This window comes from Ictalurus furcatus, chromosome 27, assembly GCF_023375685.1.
Source record: "Ictalurus furcatus strain D&B chromosome 27, Billie_1.0, whole genome shotgun sequence".
Lineage (NCBI taxonomy): Eukaryota > Metazoa > Chordata > Actinopteri > Siluriformes > Ictaluridae > Ictalurus > Ictalurus furcatus.
Genome location: NC_071281.1, coordinates 3,915,001 through 3,938,833, shown reverse-complemented (window position 1 = coordinate 3,938,833; position 23,833 = coordinate 3,915,001). Strand labels below are relative to the sequence as shown.

The 23,833-nt window shown below is 41.3% G+C and overlaps 2 protein-coding genes across 2 annotated transcripts; both read left to right on the top strand.

Moving 5' to 3' along the window:
* Positions 1-1,409: 1,409 nt before the first annotated feature.
* LOC128602993 (putative mediator of RNA polymerase II transcription subunit 24) lies at positions 1,410-8,062 on the top strand. Its single transcript, XM_053617163.1, has 2 exons — positions 1,410-1,627; positions 3,506-8,062. The coding sequence occupies exon 2, from the start codon at positions 3,783-3,785 to the stop codon at positions 4,734-4,736; it is 954 nt and encodes a 317-aa protein (XP_053473138.1). The 5' UTR covers positions 1,410-1,627; positions 3,506-3,782; the 3' UTR covers positions 4,737-8,062.
* Positions 8,063-9,032: 970 nt separating this feature from the next.
* mid1ip1b (MID1 interacting protein 1b) lies at positions 9,033-10,937 on the top strand. Its single transcript, XM_053617164.1, has 2 exons — positions 9,033-9,291; positions 9,666-10,937. The coding sequence occupies exon 2, from the start codon at positions 9,926-9,928 to the stop codon at positions 10,418-10,420; it is 495 nt and encodes a 164-aa protein (XP_053473139.1). The 5' UTR covers positions 9,033-9,291; positions 9,666-9,925; the 3' UTR covers positions 10,421-10,937.
* Positions 10,938-23,833: the final 12,896 nt, after the last annotated feature.

The window sequence follows — 23,833 nt, the reverse complement described above, 5'->3', positions numbered from 1 at the left end:
CACGGTTCTTGCAGTGGCTGATGAAATCCTGTTTTTAGAAATCTGCAAAGCTGCTTTAGTTTCTGAGCACCATCTCACACGCCTGAAGATATGATAGTGTAAAAACTATAGGCATCATCTAAGTCGGCTTTACACTGTCCGATTTTTTAACCAGGAATAATCTTAAAAGACCACAGAAAGCACACCGCCTAAAACCCAGTTTAATAGCCCAACAGGTGACGTGACAAGAAATTGGTCTCAGGATTATGGTCAAGTAGAGTCTGATGTGTTAATCGGAATCAACGTAACTGTTAGCCGTCACCAGGGATGGCAGTCAGTAGACCATAGGGAACAAATATTGTCCAGGAGAATGAAACATATCTGGAGTAGAAGGACTTTACACTAAATATATAATGGCACCCATGAGTTTTATCCTCCAAGGCTGGTAAATGTTGTGTGACCAGGGAGACCTACTCAAGTAGCACAAACTGACATTGGATCAACGTTGGCAAGGTGGATTTATACATTCTTTTGACCCTGGAACCCATCCCAACCTCATTTTATTTTTGTCCATTAGGCCACCTTGGAAAATTTGGGTCTAAAGTTTGATTATAGACTTTCAGCAAAATTCACTTTCCCAGTGTTGGGCCAACACCACCCAGACACAATGTCGTGATACACGGCATTGTATCGGGAGAGCAAATATAGCCACTCAAAATAAGACTTTTGTCTAGTGTCCATTTGCTACGTCGGTCGTTAGTGGGTACCCAGATATCAAACTAACGTTGGCTCAATGTCTGTTTTTTGGCTGACTATTCTGGCCCTTCCTATACGACATTGTGTCAGCACAGGGCCAAGGTGGATTTAAAGGTGGATGAAAGTGTTGACAAAACTGACCCAGTTGTGGCCTTCAACATTGGGTGATTGGGTTCACAGAATTATGCCAACCTTGGTCCCATGTCATTTTGGATGGAACGGACATGTTATGAAAGTAAGAGGATTTAAATAAAATATTAAAAAAAAAAAAAAAAAAAAAAAAAGAAAGAAAAATGGATGAAATGTAAACATTTCTGTATTTTCTTTTTGATAAATAGCTATAAAGCAAACACTCATTAGCATTTAGCTACCCATCAGAAACCACTTCCGGGTATCACCTAACTGTTAATCGCTAATAATTAATTACTAAGCGTTTCAGCTAGGTTGCGCTGTATCTGCGCAGAACGGAGTACATGTACAGATATGCAGAGGCAGAAACAAACTACGATCAACTTCAATAAACAAATACGTAATTCAGAACAAATAACGACAACGATACGTGTCAAATCTATGTTTCGTGCAAAATAAAAACAAACAAACAATCAAACAGGCGTGTGAATAACATAACCAGCGAGTCGAATTTTGATTTATTTATTTTTGGGGTGTGAATTTGTGCAGAAAATGGTTACAGTCTGCGCATCACGAACGCATCATTGACGTCCACGCAGGCAGTTTGGTAGAGATTGGAGCTGGTTATCAGTTTAAGCGCTAGCACACGGGGTGGATTAGCAAGCCTTATTGTTCTTTTTTGGTGCTACCGGTTTAGCTAGAATTTATCACATTTAACGGAAATCAAGTGTCAGAATCGGAAGCCGAGGTTTTAAAACTGAAGGTAAGCTTTTGTTAAGAGAATCCCGGAAGTAAACAGACTGGGTTATCAAACGCTACTTAGCTAGCATCGCTGGGTAGCAAAGCTAGCTTGCTAGTCTAGTGTCATTAATTATATTACCTCAGGAAAATGAAACTACAATTAGTCACTCGAGGATATATATCTATAATATATCTTTTAGAGTGAAGACAGTAATCATGCACAGTTATTGCATTTTTTTTCCCTCGTCAAGAGCTCTACGTTCTCCAAGATGGCTGAGTTGTCTTATTATTATTATTATTATTATTATTATTATTATTATTATTATTTGATTTATTCCTCCAAAACATCTGATTTGAGATGAAGCAAGGTTCGACATTTAGAAGATAAGCTCAATCAGGTGTTTGACAGTCATTCAACTTTGGCCTTCCATGATAAGAATAATTACACAGTGAAATGTAGACTATGCAGAAAGCCAGTTTATAATAATCAGCTGTAATAAGTGTCCTGAAGCCTGGGATATATTGAGTTATATCGGATTTATGGCTGCAGGAATGATTTGATTACAGTCATTTAGTGGGTTTTTATCACATCAGCCTTCTGTCTGGGTTTCTAGATCTTAGGTCACGTTACATAAGCATTATATCTGCCTTGATAAAAGCGTAATATCACTGTACAGGACCTCAACACGTCGAGTCAAAGCTAAGACTCCCGTCCAATCGCATTCGTTTTTCTAGAACGTCTGCCGTTGTCAGCTTAGATTGGGAACAAAATATCGTGATCGACGTTTTACGAGGCGAAAAAAAAAGCACAACTGTAAACCCGTAAACTTTTTATACAGAACGTCTTGCTTATCTTCATGCGAAGCTTGACTCTGATTGGTTCCTCAGTAGTCACCAACATCCAATCAGCGTTTTTTTTTCTTCTTTCCAATCTGTGCATTTAAACGACGTTATGATGATCGTTACTGAAGTTTATACGAGAAAAGAAAGTCAAAAGTCTTAAATCTACCACTCGGAGAGTTCGCGATAAACAGGATGACAAACGTGTGAAAGTTGAATCGGTTTGAGCGGAGGACGAGGTGACAGACTGGAGGACTAAAGCGCCGCTGCATCGCTGGTTAGGTAGAGATGAAGCCAGGGCTAAATCCCACCGCACCACTATGAGCAGGTGCTCAGAATGGCATCGTGGGTACGGTAGGAAACAGTTAGCCGACGTGAAAGACGTCGAGGAAAGGAGGTTCGAACCTAAAACATCAAAGTTCATGGAAAGTTTTTATCTTCAACCCTTTTATGATGGGTGTCATCCTTTAAGTTCTGAAATAAGGCTGTAGGCCAGTGGTCACCAACCTTCATCCTGGAAATCTACCTTCCTGCAGATTTCATCTCCAACCCAAATCTAACACTGCTGTTTTTGGGTGATCAAGAAGTTCTTAGGCAATGGTGGGCACGATTATGGTTGGAGCTAAAGTCTTCAGGAAGGTAGATCTCTGGATCCTGGAGGAACAGGGTTGGTGGTTACTAATAATTTTGTCATTAAATAAAGCTAGTGATATTATTTGCTTAAAATGGCTAAATACAAATAATGTGAATTAACACGAACTACTCAAAGTGCTTGTTCCTCTCATTTATTTGCTTGTTTGTTTATTTATTGATTGATTGAACACTCACTTTCCTGTTTCTAATATGGCCGAGAGATCTGGACCAAGTGTTCATCAGCAGATACTGCTTAAAATTGGAGCTAGCTACCAATACAACACAATTAGCTTCTGTTTTTGAGGCTAATGCTGTGTTTCTGGTTGCGTTGCACATTAGCGACATATCCATCAGTCATACAGTGGTGGTGTCCCAAGTTTCAACTCAACTAAGTTTCCTGTTTTGTGTGTGTTTTTTCTTTTCCCAGGACGTTACTGTTTGATTACAAACCACGGAATTGATTGACAGCTGGAGGGATCACCCTCATTCTGTATTCCCTTACACTCGGGACATGATCCAGCTTGACTGAAGAGCTCATGGTTGTTCGAAAAGTCCGATCCTCCCTCCTCAGTGTTTGAAGAGTCACCGGATGCTGTAAAAATAGCCGGATTGCCTGCTTTATCTATATAACATCAGAGATCAAGAGGGGGAATTTTATTGGTCTGGTTCGGGAACGTATTGAAAACGTAACGCGTCGAAACACAATGCCACGCTCCAAAGAAATTCCCGAAGACATTCGCAGAAAAGTGGTGGAGGCTCATGAGACCGGAAAAGGCTACAAACTGATTTCCAAAGCTATAGGACTCCCCAAGACGACCGTCCGAGCTATACTGCGGAAATGGAAACGGTTCGGGACGGTCGTGACCCTGCCCAGGAGCGGCCGTCCGTCCAAAATCTCTCTGAGGGCGAGGCGGGAAATAATCCGCGAGGTCATGAAGAACCCCTGCACGACTTCAAAGGACCTTCAGGCCACGCTGGCGTCGTCGAACATCTGCGTCCACCATTCCACCATCAGGAGGATACTGGGAATACACGGAAGACCAACCATGAGTTCCTTTGATGGGAGCATGGCGTTGCAAACTTCCGGACAGGAGGAGGGAGGAGTGATGGATGATTCGGACAAATCGACTCGGGACATAAAGAACGAAGAGGAGCTGGAGGTGATCAAAATCTCGAACACTAATTCCGATAACGCTAGCAAGGATGACGCTAAATGCACCGATGATGATGATGATGATAATGAGGAAGGTGCTGGACATGACAAGAATTGTGGTGATGGGGAGAAAACACCAGCAAACGATAACCGTGATGACGAAATGGCGTCAACGGATATGAAAGGTGCTGGTGGCGAGCATGGAGTGATTGAGAAATGCGACGATGGAGGCAATGGCGCTGAGACGGCATCAGCAAGCGGTGGAGATGCTAACGAGAATAAGAAGCTTGGTGATGAGACATCGATTGTCGAATGCCGTGGAAGTGGTGACGCCGATGACGTGAATCGTCAAGACAGCGGTTACGCCACTGACCGCGACGTCAACAGTGCCTACGATAGTAGTAGTAGTAGTAATAATAATAACAATAATAATAACAATAATAACAGCGGTGGTGGAAAGTGGAGTGATGAAATGGATTACATTAGTACGTTAATGTTTTCTTGAACAAGCGCCTAGGCTAGCTGGCAGGCCTAATTCGAAGTGCATGTAACTTTCATGGTGAGGACGACCACCAAAAATTAGAAATGCCCATGAGCTGGGAGGAGTGGGGTCGCCTACAGTAGGGTCCAAACTCGAAAATATATACGTTGTAGAAAACTTTACTCAGTTTATGCTTATTATTATTATTATTATTATTATTATTATTATTATTATTATTCAAGAATGCGTTGTGTAAAACTGAGTCGGATCAGTTTTTAGTCTGTTTTGCACTTTCGTTCCTTTTAATCGTAACAGTTTTTTGTTGTTTTTGTTTTTTCGCATAAAATGACGAAAGACAAGTTGCTAGAAGCAGACTCGGGTTGTTTTTTTTTTTTGTTTGTTTTTTTGGACCCTACTGTATTCCATCCCAGAATTTCAGACAATCCTGAGATGAAATGAAATATCTAATATGATTTCTTGACGTTACCTGAGTTTATTCATACTGACACTATTAATATGACAAACAAAAGAATGTGTGTGCTCTATACAATACACTAAGGCCCGTTCTTTGCATCTGGCTAATCAGGTTAGCCGGCTAAGTTTGAACCAAACTTGGCCCGACTAGGTCGTAGAGGGTGGGGGTGGGTGGGGATAGGCGAAAACAAATTCCCGAGTAAACACGGATACTTCATTTGCGAGGCACGGCTTAGTCACGCACAACAATGCTGAATGGGTTTAGCCGTTATTCATTCAGGAATAACGTAAAAAAAAAAAAAAAACATTCTTTCACAAAGCTTCATTCATCAGAAGCCGCTTTTGTTATTCTCGGGCCAACAAGTAGAGAATCTCTGGCTGGTACTTTAAAAAAAAAAAAAACAAACAAAAGAAAAACCAGAGATTGAACAAGTCATCAAATAAAAGATGACTTGCTAGTTCGACGGTTAGCTAGTGACAAACCTCAAACTCCACACAGAGATGTCTTGTGTCTGGATGTTCGTCCATCTCGCTGAAAAACACCAAAAAAAAAAAAAGGTTTGCTAGTGGCGGTTATATTCCGCTGTATGTGTTTATGCTCGTAGCATTTCAGTGTTTTTTTTTTTTTTGTTTTTTTTTGTAGCTATTATTTGTTATTGTTATAAATGTTCCTACAGTTCTGTTAATCGTATGCATGTTTATCTGTTTATCCTCGACACAAGGACTTCACGATTAGTGGAGATGAAGCAACCACCTTTTCTCATTTTATGAGATTTGGGTTTTTTGGTTTTTTTTTTTGGAGTTCTTCAAAAGGTGAAAAGTTCTCATGAATCAATTTAAACCATTGTTGGAAAAAAACAAAAGTATTAAAGTATACTTGTTATTTCTGTTCAAGACGAATTTCTGAAAGTTCCTGTTTTGCATTTCTTTACTGTTCCAGTTTTAAAAACAGCTGTGTGTGTGTGTGTGTGGGGTGATGGTTTATATGTCCAGAATGGTCAGAAAGTAAATATTGTGTGATTGCTGCCCTTGAAAGTGTTGACCTCGGAGGGGAAGTAACACTGATTAACTTCTCTGTGCATAAAAGTAACAGGATATAATTCCTACTAGTATAATAATAATAATAATAATAATAATAATAATAATACTATATATTAATAATCCAGCGTGTTTTGTTTTGGCTCAGCGTCTTGCTGCTTGACGGTCTGTTTGGATGTTTTTGATTACGCCACTTTCTTGCCCCGCTTCAGACTATATAACCGAACAGGACCCGATGGAAACCGATTAAAATTTTCTTTAAAAATGTGCAAATGAAGTGCAGCGATTAATCGCATTGCGTTTCTGTTAGAGCTAATAATCCGCTCGTTTATTTTCCGGCAGAACCACTTTATTTTATTTTTTAGGTAAGGGCGTATAAGGACACTGTATATCTTCTTTCAGATTGGTAGTGTTTATAAAATCGATACTAGATTTCTCAACTAATAGCATGAAAAGTCTACTCTAGACTCAATTTTCAGAAATGATCACATGATCCCCACCCCCACCACAATGATGTCCCATTATAGCACAGAAGTATGTATAAACAACACCTACACCAGTGATGTTGACTTGATCTACCAAAGGTAACAAAATTGGCCTCTTTAATCAGGATAAGGGGAAGTGGTTGAGGGTGTGTAAAACCGTATCAGTCTAGGTTCCACAAGACCATATCTGTTGACCGTTTTTTTTTTTTTTTTTTTTTAAGATAAGATACTGTTTAAATGGACATTGTATAGTACTTTGTAGCCATGTAAACGAACCAGTTCAGTCCAGATCTGGAAGGGTGGATTTGTTAATTTGCGAACGTGAGCTAGCCGATTGGGGGGGGGCTAAAACTTTCCCAAATGTACTGTAGAACTCGGAGAGTCTTGGAAAGGTGAATCGGTGAAAAACTGAGCCACATCAAATCAAAGTGTTTTTTTGGTGAAGGCCCTCGCTGCTTAAACGCCTTGTGTAACTTTTCTAGAATAAGTATTCATTCATTTCCAGTAAGCGCTGTATACTAGTCAGAGTGGCGGTACACTGGATGCAGATACTCCCTTGATGCGATCGGTAAGAGAAATAAACTTAAACAGATTCTCATTAATAATAATAACGAACATTGTGACATGATCAAGGTTTTTGATGATTGAAATATATGTTTTAAGTTTGGTTTTAGTGAAAACAAGTGATTGATTTAAGAGGTGGGAGACCACGCCTCCTTCACTGGGACGTCCATATTAATTACTTTTTAATATAACAATCTTGTCCTTCTTGTTCACTCCAGGATGAGTTTTGGACCGTGTGGCTTTTAAAGCTGCATTTGTACGTTAAGCCGAACATATGATTGTGACTCATTGTGGTCACTTCTCCAAAAACAGGGGCGTGCGTGATTACTCACAAGGGGAGGGGGAGGTACTGTAGGTCATGTCGTAACTCGCCTTTCCACCAACCTCTGGAAGAAACGTTCTCACAGATCACGGCTCGGTCCTATTAGCTATCTGCTACCATGCGAAGTTTCAAGAGATGCATCGGAAATCTTGTCGTCCTTCTTCATTCTTCTCTGGTCGTAGCGTTCAAATGATGTCGCAAGAACTAGCTGTTGTGTGAGAATTAGCAACAACAAAACTGTGAGAATAAAATAAGGGTAGTTTTTTCTCCCAGACCCCCGTTGTATATAGTGTTTATTCAGGGTAGTGGTGTTTTTTGTTTTGTTTGTTTTCTTGTTTTACAGAAGTGGTGTTACATGTGCAAACCTTTGACCTGAAGTCATCACATAGCAAAGTTTGCTCAGTTTATTGATGGAGAATCAGCAACTGCTCACATGGAACAAAAGCCTGCACTGATGTCAGCACTTTCTGTATCATGACGCTACGTCTTGATAGAAAGAAATGCTTTGGAGCGGAAAGGGGGTTGGTGCCCAAATAACTAGCAAAAAAATTCCTAGCAGTGGTGCACTACGGCGAAACTAGCTAACGTTGGGTTTACGCTATATAATCTGACATGGAGAACACGCATTATTGCCCAGTCTCTTCTAGAATCCCAGATTTTACTGGGACCTCATACCAGTGTGTACTGATCTCTAAACAACCAAAAACAGCAGGAACTTGAGCAGACATTCACACAAGCACTCCTTTCATGGGTATCAGATTGCTTTTACACTTGAACCTGAACACCACTTAAGTACCTCGATTTGGATCTCAAATTCGATCCGCAAACGAAGCGGTCAAATGACGTGTTTTCCTCCCAGAGATTTTGCCTGAAGGAACTGGACTAAGAAAGCAAACACGCTAGGGTTTGCAATAACCAAATGCGATGGGTGCGAAAGCAGTTTAATTGCACAACTGAGCAAGGTGGAGCTGGTGTGGAAAGCGGGTTATGTAACATCCTTCACACAAACGCACACAATGTCTGCAGACAGAAGTGTGTCAGAACACACCTTTCATAGCTTCATATCCATAAACAACTGTTTCTAATATCTCACACACATTTCCCTCATACTGTACATCCCTACCATACACACCTGTCTCACATTTATCTCACACACACACACACACAAACACAAGTGTCCTAGAATGACCCCAACCAATACCCAAGGCTTATATGCTATAACGTCATTCTCATATATATATATATATATATATATAGTTCAATGTTATCGTTAATACTCACACCAAAGCAACATGAATGGAAGTTTCCAGAAAGAACGAATGTTTTTGTTGTGTTTAAAAAAAATAGCTTTTAAAGATTTTTTTTTATGTTATTTTATTTTATTTTATAATCCTGCTCGTGTTTACCCACTCGCTGCCTGAGAGCGCTCACGTGATTGGCTGCTGAGCTTGGCTGCAACAAAAGACTGCGCTCTGATTGGTGGAAAGTTGTGGGCTGATGCCTGCTTCTTATAAATATTCATAAAGCCTTTATATTACTCTGAGGTAAAGCCGGAAGAGCCGGGGATTTCGTCGTGTTTGTGTTATCGAGTTCACGGGGGAAGTTTTATTTTTTTTTTTCCACCCCTCCTTAGATACGGTCTCGGTGGAGTCTAATGCTGAAAACAGACACTAGAGACACAGAAGAACGTCTGAAGGTTGGTTTTTGTGTTGTAAAGAAAAACTGGTCAGTTTTTTTTTTAAATAGGAGGCTAATATTGCAGATCAGTCATTATTATTGTTATTATTATTATTATTATTATTATGCGCGTTAATTTGCATATCCTCGGATATTTGCTCGATTTCGCAGCTTCCTGTCTTCATTAGTGAGCACGGTGGTTTGTTTTCTTGTTTGTTTGTTTTTTTTTTTTTGCTTGACATGTATCATTAAGCTAACACTAATCCTGCTTTCACTGAGAGATGCTAGCTGTCAAGACCCAAGCCGGAATGCGCATGCGCAGATACCGGTTAAAGAAAAGGAGGAGGGAAAAAAAGGAAGCAGCCTGTGTTAATTCTCCTTGTGTTATTTCAGGTCAGTGTGATGCGGGTGAACACCGGACACCGGAGACGCTGCTTTTGTGCTCGAGAACATCATCCAGCATCACGAGCTTAAAGAAGAGGAAAGGAGGGAAAAAAAAAAAAGAATAAGAAAAACACCGAATACGTGGACGTTAATGGGACGGAAGTAGAATAATTTATTTTTCAATTAGTTTTATTCTTGCAGTATTCTTGTGAGGTTATTTAGTTAAGTACCGTATCCGCTTAAACGTTAGATAATCGTTCACGCGCACGATGATGCAAATCTGCGACTCGTGCAACCAGAAGAACTCACTGTACAGCGCGATGACGCGGTTCATCGGCGCCGTGAACAACATGGACCAGACGGTGATGGTGCCCAGCCTGCTGCGGGACGTGCCCCTGGACGACGACGAGGATGTCGATGCAGCTGTTGCGCGAGGAGAGGTGAAGAAGAGTCCGGCGCGCGCCGCGGGCTCCGGCAGCGCCGTGCACCCGGTGCCGGCCGCATACTTCCGCACGGGCGACATGTACGGCTACTACGTGCTCCTCAAGTCCATCCGCAATGACATCGAGTGGGGCGTGCTGCAGGGAGAAGAGGTCCGGCGCAAAGACCCCGCGCGCCTGGAGCCGGACGGCGAGGACCTCGAGCAGCTCTTCCGCTTCCACCTGAAAGGCCTGCACACCGTGCTCGGGGAGCTCACGCGCAAGGCCAACACGCTCACGAACCGGTACAAGCAGGAGATCGGTATCGGCGGCTGCGGGCTTTGAACTCTTAATCTCTCGAGCACACACACGCTGAAAAAATACTAATATGCGTTCTCATTATTTCTAGTTCAAAGGAAAATAAATAACCCTTTATAAATCTTATTTTATAACTATTGCACTTTTTGTTTTGTTTTTTTTTGGGGGCGGGGGGACTACATTCTTTGCCTCGGGATGACGCTCGTGCTTATTATATGCAGTGTATTTAATATGCAAATGGAGATGTTTTATGACTGAAGACGTGACTGAGACTATCAGAGTGCAAAACGCTACTAATCCCCTTCAAATCCCAGGCCTTAAATCAGTGAAGCGGAATCCAGTGATCATTCTGTTTAACAGGATGTTGAGTGATTCCTGGAGATGAACTGCATCATGTTTATATAAAAAAAAAGAAAGAAAGAAAAGGAAAAAAAAAAAAGTCATGCTTTAATGTGTGTAAGGCTTGTCCAGTTTCTTTGTTTTTTTTAAATCACAAAGCTAAAAAAAAAAAAAAAAAACAATAAATTTTTTTTGGTAAATGTTATCCCGGTTACGAGTTGAGTCTTCATTAACGCATGTTTTTGTGCATCTGCAAAAAAAAAAAAAAAAAACACCCCAAAAACAACCATTTATTTCTTTTAGCAAACGGTCCGGATTTATGTGCCTCAACATGTTTTGAACATTTTTCAAGAGGACTACTAAAGCAAAATATTTGTAAAATAAATGACATAATGTCTCTCTTACAACAAACGTAGCCAATCTAGACATGTTCATTGTCTGAAGTTTGCTTCTGGAGTTCTGTGCCACCGCTACGAGGCCTTGAGTACACATAAGCATTTTTATTACCAAAAAAATAAATAAAAAATATCCATGTGTTGTACTTGTATCCAGTCTGTACAGGTTTTTTGTGATTGTTGAGGCCAAAAATACTCCATTTAAAATAAATAAATAAATAAATAATCTTTTTTTTTTTTTTTTTTTTGCGGGAAAACTTGAACTGGTGAAATCGCAATTATACTAAATTGTTTTACACAGTCTTTTGCAGTGACGTTTGTCGGTTCGACGCGATCGACACATTCCGACCAATCGGAATCCAGATTTTCTGCTGTTTTTTTTTTTTTTTTTTACAGCGTTAATACGCTAATGGATTCTTGATTGAACCGTTTCTAGTAAACTAGAGGTTATACGCCTTCCGTTACTTATTCGCAACTCCAGTATAAAACTAAACAAAGCCAAATGAAGACACGGAACACGTCTTGGCTGATCCTTGTGCTTGATTACATAATTGATCGATGGGGGTGTCTGGTGTCGAGCGCGTCAACGTTTTGTTTGTGGATTCATTCTATTCAAATCGGTCACCATGGACGTTTTTTTACCTGTCCCGAACACCCACACACGCACAGGTGCCGGATTGTTTGTGGACACGACACGGCGTGTCTCATCATGTCCAGCTCATACAACAGCGTATGTGTGAAAGAAGGAATGAACAGACTTGGTGTTCCTCCCAGAGATGACATATCAGAGACAGAGATAAGTGAACACGCTATGAAGGTGCTTCCTATCTGTGTTGTAAAATGAACAGCACAGATTATGGACGTGTCGTAAGCGTGTTCCGCAACACCGAGCGTCGTGGCGAGACAAGCTTTCGCGCTGTAAAAGTTCTCCGAGTCAATTAGTGCCGTTTCCATCCAAGTTGCGGATTTGACTTGTGAGGAAACATTGGAGTGTCGCGTAAAACTTTTGCGAACGCATCCCGTGCGTTCGAGAGAACGCAAAAGTCATCATTTCTGGAGACGCTGGCGCATCTCGGCCTCGCCGCCGTTTTGTTTTACCTTTCTGAGCCAATTATCCAATCGTATGATTTGCTGAGGCAAAGTCACATGACTTTTTTACAACCTTTTCATCGGAGTTACAAAATAAATAAAGAAATGCTGAAAGGTCACACCCACATTCGACAACGGTAGCGGTCACAACGACGTGAGAGACACAAGACACGCTATGAGCAGCCTGTTACTTCGTCGTGTGAACGTAGGGTTAGTTTGAAATACTTGATGTCTTGCATACGATGCAAGAAACTACAGGTCCCAGCGTGTTTTTGTATTTTTTTATTCACATATCCAAACGGAAAAATGAATTATATGGAAGGAATTCGGTTCTCTGCAGAAAACCGAATGCTACCTTGATTCTCTTAAATAGTTTAAAAGGACAAAAAACGCTCAATTTCGGTGTAAATCTTTTTTGGGAAGACGGCTGGAGCACTCTAATGTGTATATCCCTTATGTGTTCCTCCCTTAGCGATTTCTATTTGCTGTTAAGTAAACACTCTGGTCCTCATCTCTGACTAATCATGCTATAAATAGACGTCTTACGGTAAGGTAACAGCTTAGATGTATCTACTTGGGCCAAGAAGCTACAGTAAGCTCAGAGTATAACGTCGTATTTTATTTTCAGTGCCCGATCAAAACCTCCTGTTTTCGGATGAACGCTAACCAAACCGAAAATCATTCGTTCGTCTTCGCTAAGCACGTCATCGGCGTGGCGACGACAGGAATACACACCGGTCTGTCTCAGAACACCATTCACACACTCTTTCACACCTACAGGAAATCTCGAGTCACCAATACACCTACTGACATGTTTTTGGAAGATGTGAGGAAACCGGAGAACCCGGAGTCACTCCATGTAAAAAAATAAAATAAGATAAAAAGGGAAGAACGTGACCCGAGCTCAGGATTAAACCTGGAACAGCCCGAGAATAAAATCTGCCCTGTGAAAAAGCCGATTCACTTCAACAGGGAGTTAATCTGGGTGAACTTCAACCATAGGAGTTCTGTAAAGTGCCGAAGACAGGAACGATTTAGAAAAAAAAAAAAAAGACTCGTATGATCTGAAGCATTTTCAGTCGCGTGGATCAAAAGCACATCCCGGAAAAGACACGTCGTGGTTTAAATCCACACCATGCTTTTTAAACGCTCATGACAATCAATAAATGATGGAGGCTGGAGACGCCTTTTATAATCGAGTTGCTCTGGTTTACATCATCTACACCTCGTCTTATCGAGCCCATCGGAAGGAAAAGTTCCAATTTCTCTTCGCAGACGGAGATAAAAATCTACCAGAGCTGGTGGGAGCTTCACAATAGTAACAGTACATGCTACAATACAATAACTGCAGTCTTCTATAAATAATAAACACATTCAAGATATAATACTCAATGCGATCATGTAGGAATGCGTGACGCAAACATCCGGGTTCCAGGAGAAGTGCCTGAAACGAGTCGACTCTGCTTTGATTCGGCTCTTTTTAGGTGAACACCGAGACCCGACTCTCATATATTCTAAGAAATTTGGTTATTCTACGTGTCTGTATAAATGGAAAATGAACCTTCTTAACGAAGCACATAGACAATAACACTGATGCGGGGCTGTGTGTAATGCCTTGCTGCTTTTATATTCGTTTTAAAATACATTTCAGCTTATATAATGCAGAGCAAAGCGACGTTATTGTCATCATTAGACAGTTTTTTGAATGGAATAACTTCAGAGAGTAACTATCTTCATAAACAATGTGGCGATACTAGAGACCGAAATGGGAAGGGAATCGAACTGGTGAGTCGACTCTTGTTGAAGAGATCCGGAATTCCCACTGCTACCGGGTGGGATTCATTACCGACACAGAATTGTGTTAGCCCGGATTAGCAGCGTTATGAAACTTATAAAACACAAATAAATCTACTTTATGATTATAATTTACTTTTCTAGTAAACCGATTCTGAAACATTTCCCGTATGAAATATCCCTTTATTTACTTATTTTGTCGTAAAGTTGTGGAAAGGGTTAGACTCCATTAGTAGCGTCACCTGATCACGTGATCTAATCCGACGCATCCTATTGGATATAATGTGCGTTTTGTACAAAATCAATTACCAATTTTGTACAAAAAACGCACATTATATCCAATAGGATGCGTCGGTTTAGATCACGTGACGCTACTAACGACGTCACGTTGTTCAATAGAGGTTGTTTGTTTCTAAGAGCGTGGCGGCTTAAACATATATAGACATGTCAGAACGAATTTCGTTTATCGGAATAAACACGGAGCAGAAATGTGAAGAGACACGAAAGAGAAAGAACTGAAAAGTGAAAATCTATCATAGTTTTATTTATTTATTTTTTACACCTGGTCCTTCTGGTAAGTGTTGAACTCTCAGAATTCTGTTAGTAAAAGGTTAACTAATAATTTGGTGCTTTGAGTGCACCTACTGATGAGTTAGCTAACAGGGCGGTTTATGATTTATTGATGTGTGTGTTTGTTTGTTTGTTTTTTTGCTGTACCGGATTTAAATGCCACCATTTGCTGAAAGGAAGGTCAAGGCCTGGGAATGGGTGAGTCACGTGATTGGCTTTGTTGTTATTTGCTCATGGCCGCCATGCCAGTGTTTTTCTCCAGAGCTGGGAACAAAATGGTGCCGTAGTGCGGCTTGTTTTGTGCTTTGCTGTGAGAGTGTTGGATGTTAAGTAGGTGTAAACAACACGACTGACCATAAAACAAGCACCAGTGCACTGACTGACTGACTGCTTATGAAATAATAAGGGTGTGGGAGTGTGCACATGCAAATAACTTGCCTTCAGTTTTATAGCGGCACTAGCACCAAACCCTGTGAGGATCAACCTGGAGACCACCTCCCTGTCCTGGAGATGTGCATCAGGTTCACAGCAGATATGAGCCTGTAGTGCAGTTGTTCTGGCTTTAACACACTCGAGTCATCTTCTCCACGAAGTGTGTAGGACCAAAAGTGCCGAATGTTTGTTTTTCTGGCATTAAAGCGACATGTGATGCAACAGTGAACGTGTGTGGGAATGATAGAAACCGTTCAAGATAGAACTAGGTGTAGTATCTTTGGACAGACAGATTAGCGCGTTTCTGAAACCTGTGTGTTGGCCTTTTTAAAAGAAAAAGAAACCACCACACAAAATTGGATCTTTTTTTAATAATCTATAATTAAGGACTCCGCTATCTTTTTAACCTCACACACTCAAAGGATTACTTGCTAAACGCTAAACATGGCTAAACATAAGTGGTAGTACCTGTTAATCATGATGAATTAGTTATATGATGCTAATCTTAAACAGAGTGAAATCGAATGTCTGTGTAAAATTTAAATAAATCAAAGTTTGTGTAATTCCAAAGTAAAACCAAAACGTTGAATAATTCTCAGTAATAAGGAGTGAATATTAGGAGTTCGCAGCTAGCGTGTTGTTTGAAAGTGAGTATGGTGAAACTAGCATTAACCTACGTTGAACTTGTTCAGCATAGCTAATCGTAAGTCGAGGTCAGTTGTGTAATTAGTGACAAGTAACGTTGCTGTAACTTGTGTCTTGCGTGTGTGTTTGGTGATCTTGAACGGGTTTAGCGTTGTTGTGCCGTTAAGTAACTCGCTCACGCTAGCACAGGTTCCAGGAGCGGCTGAAAGAGAACACGATCCCAGCAGGGTTTGCTTACAAGGTGTTTCCTCCTGGAGTCGAATGTCTTGACGGCAGCAAAACTCCAGAACGCAAAGCCAGGCTTCGTGTCTTTGTCTACATCGTGTTTGGTGGATTGAAGACGTGTTTAAATCCCAGCGCTAATGTTTTATTTTTTCAGCTTAAATCTAAGATTCGCTCTGGTTTTTCAAAGCGACCGACGTTATAAATCGAGTTTAAATCCAACTGGCTGAAGTGAGAATGTGAGAATTTCCGAATTCACACCGCGCCATGTCGTACGACTGAATTACACTTGCGCGTGTATAAAGACGTGCTAACTAGCTACCGTGCTAATTAGCTAGCTCAATTATCTAAAGTAGCTACGTTGACTTCACTCTCGATTTTGTTTGTTTGTTTTCAGTTCTGTATGTAGATACATATTTTCACAAGTTCTGCCATGCTAATTAGCTTGATGAATAAAGCAACATGGCTAAATTTGTATCGACGATTTACGAAATCATTTTTTTTTAACAAACTACACACGGTCATTTAGATTTGCAAATGAGTTACTGTGCTAACTAGCTGAAAAAAAGTAACACAGCTAAATGAGTATTCATTTTTACAAACCGTGTACATAGTCATGCAGATTTGGAGACTACCATCCTAATTAGCCAGCTGAATGAAACGTTTAAGAGGGAGTTTATTTCTCTTACATGTATATCAGCGTATACGGTGCATTCGCTACATTTCTACCTTGCTAGCTTTATTCGCTCGCTGGAAAGAGTCATGGATTTGGACAATTTACATGCTATTGTATTAGTTCATAGAAACCGTAGCTAGTTTTGTAAACTAGCGAGATAAAGTAACATGGCTGATTCGATCTCCTTCATACAATTTTAGGGTTTTGCTAACTAGCTAGCATGCTAGTAAGGTTAAAAAAAAACCAAAAGAAGGTAAATTTGTAAGATGTGGGCTTGCTGACTAGCTGAAGAAAAATGACGTATCCTCAGTTGTCGCGTAAACACGTAGGAGTTTAAATTATGAAGTACACTTGAGGACATTGCTTTTTGCATTTTTCTGAGCTTTGGCTGCCATTTTGTGTGTGTGTGTGTGTGGGGGGGGGGATTGCGTCAGACCGCAGTGGCTTCTGGGTAAGTCAAACTTGTGAAATATGCCGCGGCGTTGATCTGTCATCTGACAGTCGGTTAATAAACTTAACTCGAGCTGGTGGAGTCATGAGGCGGCCATTACGACGACGAGCGGCTGAGATCGCCCAGAGGCGGAGACGGAGAGGGCGAGTCAACGAGGGCGCTTTTAAAAACAGCAATGTGTTTGTCAGCCTGCTCGGCTGATGTAATAACAGCCTGTGGCATGAAAGATTTTCCACACACACACACACGCGCGCACACACACACGCACACATCGAGAGAGTGATTAGATGGATCCGATAAATAATTCATCTTTTTTTTTTTTTTTTAAAGCCGTTCTGATTTCCACACGCGGTCCGTCCGTCAGTTTTCCACGTTTTCCCGTCCTAAACGTTCGAACTCGCGGCTCGTTAGTGTGAACCCGCACGCTAGAACACTTAGAAAATGCGTTCTTCCTTACATATTTTATAGTTCTCTTTAATATTTTATTACAGTGAAAAACTGTGTCACCGAGGCTTTTTCAGTTCAGTCTCTTCACCTTCTTTCACATCATTCTTTATTATGCTAATCGTATATTATGTATAGACTGCACTGGGGTCAAAGGTCAAACTGCTGAATGTGAGCTTTTCATGAGCTTTTCCCAGTCAGGAGTTGTCTTGTTGTTTTTATTGGTGAAACGCGCTCAGTTCAAGGCCACTCGCTCCCACTTTCCCGTCTGAACGGTTTTTTGTGATGGTCCGTCAAACAATTCATAACAGCCTCTCGCTTCCTATCTTTTTTTTTTTTTTTCCTTCGTCTCCCTCAGCCGATTCTCGAACAATTCCGTGAAAGTGTTTCACAACTGTGAGGTCTTGAAGGAGCTGTCGGTTAAATGTAATAAGTAAAACGTGTAACGCATAATAACTAGCGAAATGCAGTACAGTAGATTAGAGAGCTAGCATGAGTTTGGCTTATGCTAGCATGGGTTATGCTAGCTCCAGTTTTAAAATTACCAACAGCACAGAAAACTGTTGTTCAATTCAACACTACGACGAGGTTGGTCAATAAATTAATGGACGTTTTTGTTAATTGACTACAATATCATAAACCCGGTCAGCTAACTTAATAATGTAATTCAATTGAATCCGTCATGCTATAATGCTAGCTTGTGAGTTAGCATGTTTACTTGGATTACTAGTGACGTGTAACTTAGAATGTAGAAAAACAGGTAGAGATAATGATAATAATAATAATAATAATAATAATAATAATAATAATAATAATAAATATTATTATTATTATTATTATTATTATTATTATTATTATTATTATTATTAATAGTTCTTGATGATTGGGTCTGAGGGTGGCCATTTTGTTCCCCACTGTCTCTCTCAATGTATATTAGGACACACAAGGCATATGTGTGTGTGTGTGTGTGTGTGTGTCAGTGTGTCAGAGCGGATACTGCTTAATTGAGCTTGACAAACGACGCTCTAATCGAACTGTAATTAAAATGTGTAAACAGATCCGGCTGTATTTATGTCACGTCCTCTTAATAAACCTGCGGCAGCAATGTTAATTATGCTAATTAAGCCGTGGATCTATTAGGAGCTCCGCTGCATTTGACCGCTGGTGCAGCGTTGAACACTGGGAGCGGGTCTACGTGCGACTCTCCTGCGCTCGCCTCTGTGTTCGGTGTTAACGCGTTCAAGCGGCTGAGCTCGGGTCAGGGTTTAGTTCTGGGTCCCGGTGAGTGTTTAACTGCAGCGATATGGAGCTGATCCCAGATCGCACTGTACATAATTGAATTCAGTGACCTTCCTCAGAACGTTATTCTATTAGCACTTGATGCTAATCTGTTATTTAAGCTAGCCCACAAATATTCATTTATGAGTTAGCCTGTTGGCTAATAATGAGGGTTCAGTTTACTGTAATGCTAATTCACGTTAAGCTTTTATTTAATAACGCTAGGATGTGGGCAAACCTTTTACTTTATCGCTAGTTAGTGAGTCCCTGTGAAGGGGGCGTGGCCCGAGTGTGCCTGTGAAGGGGGCGTGGCGTGTGTGTGTGTGTGTGTGTGTGTGTGTGTGTGTGTGTCAGTACCAGAAAATTATGTAAATTTGATTTGTCAGAGTGCTGAAGGTGATTGAGTGGTCAAAGACCTCATCTGGTGGTCTGTGCTCCACTAATGTAATAGTGTGATTAATTCCTTCCCCTCTCTCTCCTTTCTCCCTCTCTCCTTTCTCCCTGTCTCCTTTCTCCCTCTCTCTCTCTCTCTCCTTTCTCCCTCTGTTCTCTCTCTCTCTCTCTCTCTCTCTCTCTCTCTCTCTCTCTCTCTCGCTCTCTCTCTCTCTCTCTCTCTCTCTCGCTCTCTTCTGTCTCTCTCCTTTCTTGCTTTTTTCCTGTGAGCTTTCGCCTTTTTTCGAGGCATGTAAAATTGTCATGTGTGGCTGATTGTGCATGATTTACACTAGAGAGAGAGAGAGAGAGAGAGAGAGAGAGAGAGAGAGAGAGAGAGCGCGAGCGGAAAGGATAATGAGGGGAAAGAACATGATGAAAAGAAGAGGCGAGCAGGAACCGGAGGAAAAGGGGGGCGCGAGGGAGCTGTAATTGCTGGCTGCCCGGAGACCGGGGGGAGGGGGGAGAGAGAGAGAGAAAGAGAGAGAGAGAGAGCGAGATCGTGTGTGTGTGTGTGTGTGTGTGCGCATGCTTTGAAATTTTATCCGCTGCATAGTACATGCTGCCTAGGATTAATAAATCCCTCTGTTCTCACGCTCTCTGTGTGTGTGTGTGTGTGTGTGTGTGTGTGTGTGTGTGTGTGATGACACACAAACAAAAAACCAAGCTAGCTAGTACTTTCCCTACAGAAACACGTCAGCCCAGGATCGATAATGGTCTGATTTTGTTCATCCAGCCAGTAAATGATGCACTCCAGTGTGACTGCAGCTTTAAAGATCATGTAGATGAATCAGAGGAAGTGGACGCGAAGACATTAAACCCTTTTTTCCCATGCACTGTGTCTCTTCCAGCTGAGAAAACCTTCCTGTCCGTCCCGTGTGTGACCGCTGCTTAAGGGCACGAGGCCGCTCATCGTTAGCCAATCAGCAGTCAGTCGCGCGCAGCCAGAGCGTGCTCATTTTCAGCTCAATTAAATTTTGATTAATGCCTTAGCTCAGAGAGAGCGCAAATCTCGACAGGTGAAAACTGAAAAGTGTGTGTGTGTTAAAAGGAAAGTAATCAGTTTTGCACAGTTTTAACCCGAATGTAGTCACTCAGCCAAGACGCATTTGATTCCGTTTTGCACTGGAGCCACGAGGCTAATTAACTCTACTTCCCTAACTGTTGGTGTGTGAGACGCTTTTCTGCTCACCGCGGCTGTAAAGAGTGGTTAAAGAGTGTTTATCCGAGTTCCCATAGCCGTGCTGCACAGTTTTATGCATTGCACACGATTGGCTGAGTGGATGAATGCATGAATGAGCAGGTATTCCGGTGTTCCTATTAAAGTGGCCAGTGAGTGTTTGTGAAAGGAGTTTTCAATTTTCACCGAAATATATGGTCGTTTAATAATAACCGGTACGAGTGTCCATGCTTGTTGTGCGTTCTCTCTCTCTGTGTGTGTGTGTGTGTGTGTGTGTGTGTGTGTGTCCGTCCCCGTCCTCTGGGGCTGTCGCAGGTTGTGAAGATGACGAATTGCAGCGATCAAAACACACACTGCCCTTGATGTCTGCTCACGGTTACCTGCTAGCATATCTAATCGCTCGATGTGCGACCGAAAGCTCCTCCCCCTCCGTGCGATTATTGATTGGTTAATACACGCTTGTCAGTGGGACCGATTGAAGCCACACCCACTTTCCCTCCTCGACCATTAATCAGGTGTGCGATTGGTTCTCGAGGGAGGTGCCGGAGTGTCAGTCAAAATCGAATTCCGTTCTGTCAAACAGAAGAGCGAAAGAGCGTGTGTGTGTGTGAGAGCTTGAGGTTGGGGCGGGAGTGTTTAATAGTGCGTCCAAGTCTCTCTCTCTCTCACACACGCTCGCACACACAATGTGGTTGAAGTGGTTAAAAACTTGATTGAAGTGGTTAGATTTGTCAGAACACTGTCGCTAAGCGCCTGAGAAACACTGACGTCGAGTAGAAGCTATCTAGCACGTAACCGTTGAAAGACTCCGTTACTGTGGAAACGAGCTAAAAACATCAAGAGTATCAACATTTACCTCAGATATGTTACTGAAAATTACTTTCAGACTCCCCCTTTCCCCCCTTTAGTACACTTAGCATCAACCGCTAATCAAACTTCCAATTCCCAGAATAGGGGGGGGGGGGGGTTAACTGTGCTGAAATCTGGAATCTTCTTTTAAACACAGTGACACGACACCGCATCTCAACATGGCAGTAGCTTAGAGTTAGCGCTCAACGCTAACCGTGTAACGAGTTATTTTACCCACTGGAAGATTTTTAATAATAAATTGACGACAAATCTGAGGGAAATGTGGATAGTTTTGACATTTTTATCATGTTTCTACTGTCACTCTGTCTTTTTATTACCCGGGGGGTTGGTTATTAGCTACATGCTAGCTAGCTTATGCCCAGCCACTAGTTAAAAACAGACAAAACAACAGCTAGTAGTTGTTGTGTTTTTTTTTTTTTGTTTTTTTTTGTTTGTTTGTTTTTTTAAAATAATAAATTCCAAACTCATCTGGGGGAAGTGTTAATACTGTGGACATTTGTGCATTTGTGTCATGTTTGCAGAGTCACTCTGTATTTATATTGCCCTAAAATGGTTGGCTAGCATGCTAGCTAGCTAGCTAGCTTATAGTCAGCAAATTAGTAGTAGTAATTTACCAGCTCATCTGAGGGAAGTGTTAATAGCCCTGACGTTGTTAGCATGTTTCTTCTGTCGCTGTGTGTTTTTTATATATATATTTATAATTATATAGTCCATTAAAAGTTATTAGCTACATGCTCTCTGCCTTATGCTTAGCGATTTTTATCCATAGAAACGTTTTACTTCGTAGAGGTTTTAACAAAGCGTCTGAGGTAAATGTTGACCTTCCTGACCATTTTGTCTCGTTTCTGCCATCACTCTGTTTTCACTTGGTTGGTATAACAGACCAAACAGTCGTTTAGCTAGCTAACATCGTTTACGTCAGTGCTTGGGGCTTCACAGTCGCCTGGCAACATCGTTCTCGCAACCACTTCAACGATGTTCTTGTGTTTTTTGTTTTTCCTGTCCGTAAATCTACGAGTTGTATATAAACAAGGCACACCAGAGCATCTTAACACACAAAGATACGAACAGTAAAGCGACGTGGAACGTTCCGGTGAACGCAGAACTGCGGCTGAATGTAGCATAATGAGGTAAAAGCAGAGGTCAAGGCGTACAACGGAGGAAAGAAAGAGTGAGAGGGATAATTAACAGAGGTGTATGAGTGTGTGTAAGAGGGTGTGACTGAGATATGAGTGGATTGACTCAGTGTGTGCTAAGCTAATCTATGCGTGTGTGCATTTTTGGAGCTTCCGCTCTCCGGTCAAGCTGTTGATTAGATCGATCTCGCTGTCTAATCTTTCATTTCCTGTTCTGCTTTCTCTCTCTCTCTCTCTCTCTCTCTCTCTCTCTCTCTCTCTCAGTGGAGCATATATAACTCTTGATCATGTCTCTACTTCCTGCTAACTGACAGGCATCCCCTGGGTCAAAAAAAGCAGCATTTAATTAAAATCTGATCAGCCAATCACTGTCTTTTTTTTTCCGAATTAGCTGATTTAGCTTCTTGATCAACGGTAGTACTCTTTCCAGACTCCAGGAAATGATTTAACGTTGTTTACAGAGTCATTTAAAAAAAAAAAAAAATTATTCATTCACTACAGCGAGAGTGTGTTGTGTAAACGTTTAAAACGTGCTAGCGACGGCGGCTGAAGTAACAGTAACGCCAAAACCGTTAGCTAGCTAGCTAAATCATGAGGTTAAGTAACACGCTGGACTTTCGCCTCACTTAAATCAAGTTCACCAAACAGCTAACGTTGGCTAGCTAGCTAGTTCATGAAGAAAATAGTGAGAGAACGTTCCAGTTTGTGCGCTTCCTCCATTTTGTTTGTTCACGGTTCCAAGTGTTGCAGATTAAAGGTCAGAGATTGAAGTGAGTGGGTTTTTTTTCCCCCCGCCTTCTTCGTGTTAGCATGTTACTTAAATTATTAGCGGCACAGATTACAGAAACATGGCCGTATTTAAAACCGTGGGCTTTAAGACATGATGTTGTTGTTGTTGTTTCAGTATATGAACTTGATGACGCCCACATTTCCGTAAAACGCACTTCAGCCATCAATTGAGTGGTTTTTTTTTTTTGTTTGTTTGTTTTTTAATACAAACCAGGGTTTACTGGTGAGCTAGCTAGGTTTAAACAGTGTTCACACGTCGCTAAGGTGTGCGTGCGTGTTTTTGATGGAAAATTTATACTGTAGGTAAAATGCTGTGGGGGGAGAGAGAGAGAGAGGGAGAGAGAGAGATGGATTGAGAATTTGAGCTGGTGACATACGCTAACGGCTAATTCTGCCTCACACTGTAAACTAATCCCTAAATGAACTTAATCTCTGACTCACCTTGCTAAATCCATGACAATGAGTCATGGGGCACTGTGAAGAACAGACTGTCAGAGAGAGTGTGTGTGTGTGATAGAAATACTTGTATGACTGTTTTCTTCCCAGAAGCCATCAGGTACTGTCTGTGCTAAGTGACGTACGAGGTGATCAATTGTTCCGTCATGAAAAACCAGGAAATGCAACTCATCGTATTTAAACATTTAACTAAACACAACTTAATGTAAAGTGTGTGTGTGTGGTGGGGGGGGGGTGTAGAA

Excerpts from the sequence above, each read along its gene's own strand:
- LOC128602993 (XM_053617163.1), top strand. The coding sequence starts at position 3,783 with ATGCCACGCTCCAAAGAAATTCCCGAAGACATTCGCAGAAAAGTGGTG.
- mid1ip1b (XM_053617164.1), top strand. The coding sequence starts at position 9,926 with ATGATGCAAATCTGCGACTCGTGCAACCAGAAGAACTCACTGTACAGC.